The 2,610-nt window shown below is 59.1% G+C and overlaps 1 protein-coding gene across 1 annotated transcript in view; it reads right to left on the bottom strand.

Annotated features, from left to right (window-relative positions):
• CRTC1 (CREB regulated transcription coactivator 1) overlaps window positions 1–2,610 on the bottom strand; it is a 40,703-nt gene that overhangs the window by 16,782 nt on the left and 21,311 nt on the right. The window contains exon 10 of the mRNA XM_011925918.1: window positions 243–367. Coding sequence (XP_011781308.1) covers window positions 243–367 — 125 coding nt within the window. The remainder of the gene's footprint in view (window positions 1–242; window positions 368–2,610) is intronic.

The raw sequence follows: 2,610 nt of genomic DNA, 5'->3' as shown, positions 1-2,610 counted from the left end.
GGCCAGGCTGGTCTTGAACTCCTGACCTCAAGTGATCCACCCACCTCAGCCTCCCAAAGTGCTGGGATTACAGGCATGAGCCATGGCGCCCGGCCTGAAAATATGATAACAATTAGAAGTGTTGGGAGCGTTCTCAAGGTTTCAGGGCCTCCTGGAAGGAGCAGGAGGCCTGCCGAGAGGTAGAGCCAGGGGTCCACCTTTCCCTTTCCCCCTCCCTCTTGCCCCCCACCTTGCCCTCGCACCTGAGTGATGGGTGACAACGGGGACAGGGTGGGCGATGCCTGCTGACGCCTTGCCTCTGTGCTCAGGGACAGGGGGCTGACACCAGCTGGGCGGTGCTGTGGAGAGGAGCCAGGTGTGCTCATCCCTGGAAAGGAAGTGGGAGGGAGGGAGAGTGGGTGTGAGACTGATGACTGAGAAAGGGCTGCTTACACACCCACAGTCACAATGCATGGGAATAGCTTAACTGCTCAGACAGAAGCCCGTGGGCATGTCCCAACTGCCAAACCTGGGCACCCCCTGAAGGCCCTGATCCCTAACCCAGGGGTCCCACAGTCCTGCACAGTCTGTTCTCCTTCCTTCCACGAATGGGGTGTCTCCCAGCCAGTCAACCAGCATGTCCCCATCTTTGGAGCATACAATTGGCCCCCAGATGGACATGTGACCAGGCTGGCCCAATGAGAGCCTTCCCAGGGACTTTGGATGGAATTCTAGGAAGGGCTGTCTGAAGCCGTGCATGGGGCATCCTGTGGCGAGGGGAGGAGCTAGCTGAAGGGCTGTGGGGGAGAGGCAGCATCTGAGCCTGCTTCCCACTTTTAGGAGACAATAAATGTCTTTTTTTTCTTTTGGCTGAAAATGGCTTGGGCTGTGGTTAGCTTCAAGCCAGCAGGTCCTGCCCAATGCTGTGGTTTTGTCCACCGCCTCATGGATCTTGCCCTCCTTCGGTGACTGTGTCCATTCCTGTAGCTGCTTCTCTTGGCCCCCAGACCTGAGCACCTGCTGTCCCCCATGTCCCACGTCCCCTTCCGCCTCCCCCGACCTGGCGCATTCCCCAAGCTGCAGTGCCACCCCTGTCAGGCTGCCTGAACTAAAGAATGTCACCCCTCAACATCCTTTCCCCTCTCTGCCCTAGGGTCTGACACATTCACTCCTGCTGGAGGTCCTGCCAGGGGCTGCCTCATCACCCCTTCCCTCACCCTGGCCCCAGAGGCCCTTGCCCTGAGCAATCCAATCCTTGGATTCTGCTGCAGTGATGGAGCTGGGTGAGGACAAGTTCAACGTGACAGTAGCTGGGGCTGGTTGGGTTATCGTGGGCACCATGCCAGACAGGCAACAAGTCCCTCAGTGACAGGAGGAGCCCTGGGGGCCTGGCCTGACCCCCATCCACCCTGGAGACTCGGTTTCCTGGCTGGTGAGACGGCGATGATAACAGCCGCCCTCTCTGGTTCAAAGTGAGGCCCTGGTGAGGTCAGGAGCAGGCTCTGAAGAGCGTCTGGCCTGCAGTCAAGGCGGGGGTGAAGCCGCCTGACTCACCCCAGCAGATCCGGGCACCAGATTAACCTTGTTCCGGCAGATGAGACGGCGGGTGAGTGGGCCCACGGAACACACCCGACAAGCGCCGCGGGGAGATGACAGACGGCCTTGTCCGTGCCTAGGGCAGCTGCTCACCGGGGCGAGCTTGGTCACGCCTGCACTTCCCCTCGGACGCCCTGGCAGCTCTGCTTGGCTGCGCGTGTGGGAGGAAGCCTGGTGCTGTTGACTGCTGCCCAGGCAGCAAGCGCCCTTTGCAGACCCTGGCGTCCAGGGAGGCATCAACAGACGCCTGGGCGGGAGGATCTGGGGGAAGCCTGCTCAGAGCACACTCAGAGTCATGACCCGGGGCCACTCCCTCATCTTCTCCTGAGTATCCACCACTTCGTGCATCCAGCAGGCCAAGAGATGCTCGGTGCCCAGGTCAGAAGCAGAGGTCGGGCTCGGTACAAAAGTAGGGGCAAATGTCAGGAGTGTGTGAGGGCACAGATGTGGGACGACAGGGGCGGGTGGGGCCTGAGGCAAACTGGAGCACTGTGGCCCATCTTGAGGTGCAGGACATTGTCCATGGCCACTGGGCTGTCTGATTCTTCAAGAGCAGCCAGAAATTTGGTGTTCTACTGGCACTCCCCTGGTTTTTTAATGTTGATTCTAAGTACAGTCACGCATCATTTAACAATGGGGGTGACTTCCGAGAAATACGTTGTCCGGCGATTTCATGGCTGTGCATGAGGATCACAGAGCAACTTGCACAAACCTGGATGGCAGAGCCTCTGCACACCTCAGCCAGATGGTAGGGCCCTTGTTCCCAGGCTACAAACCTGTACAGGGTGAGTGTCCTGAATACCGTTGGCCAGGCGCAGTGGCTCACACCTATAATCCCAGCACTTTGGGAGGCCGGGGCAGGCTGAGGGCAGGAGTTTGAGATTGGCCTGGCCAATGTGGTGAAACCCCATCTCTACTAAAAATACAAAAATTAGCCAGGTAGGCCGGGCGCGGTGGCTCAAGCCTGTAATCCCAGCACTTTGGGAGGCCGAGACGGGTGGATCACGAGGTCAGGAGATCGAGACCATCCTGAGC

This window comes from Colobus angolensis, unplaced genomic scaffold (assembly GCF_000951035.1).
Source record: "Colobus angolensis palliatus isolate OR3802 unplaced genomic scaffold, Cang.pa_1.0 Scaffold66, whole genome shotgun sequence".
NCBI lineage: Eukaryota > Metazoa > Chordata > Mammalia > Primates > Cercopithecidae > Colobus > Colobus angolensis.
The sequence above is the reverse complement of the archived record's forward strand: the minus strand, read 5'-3'. Positions and strand labels throughout refer to the sequence as shown.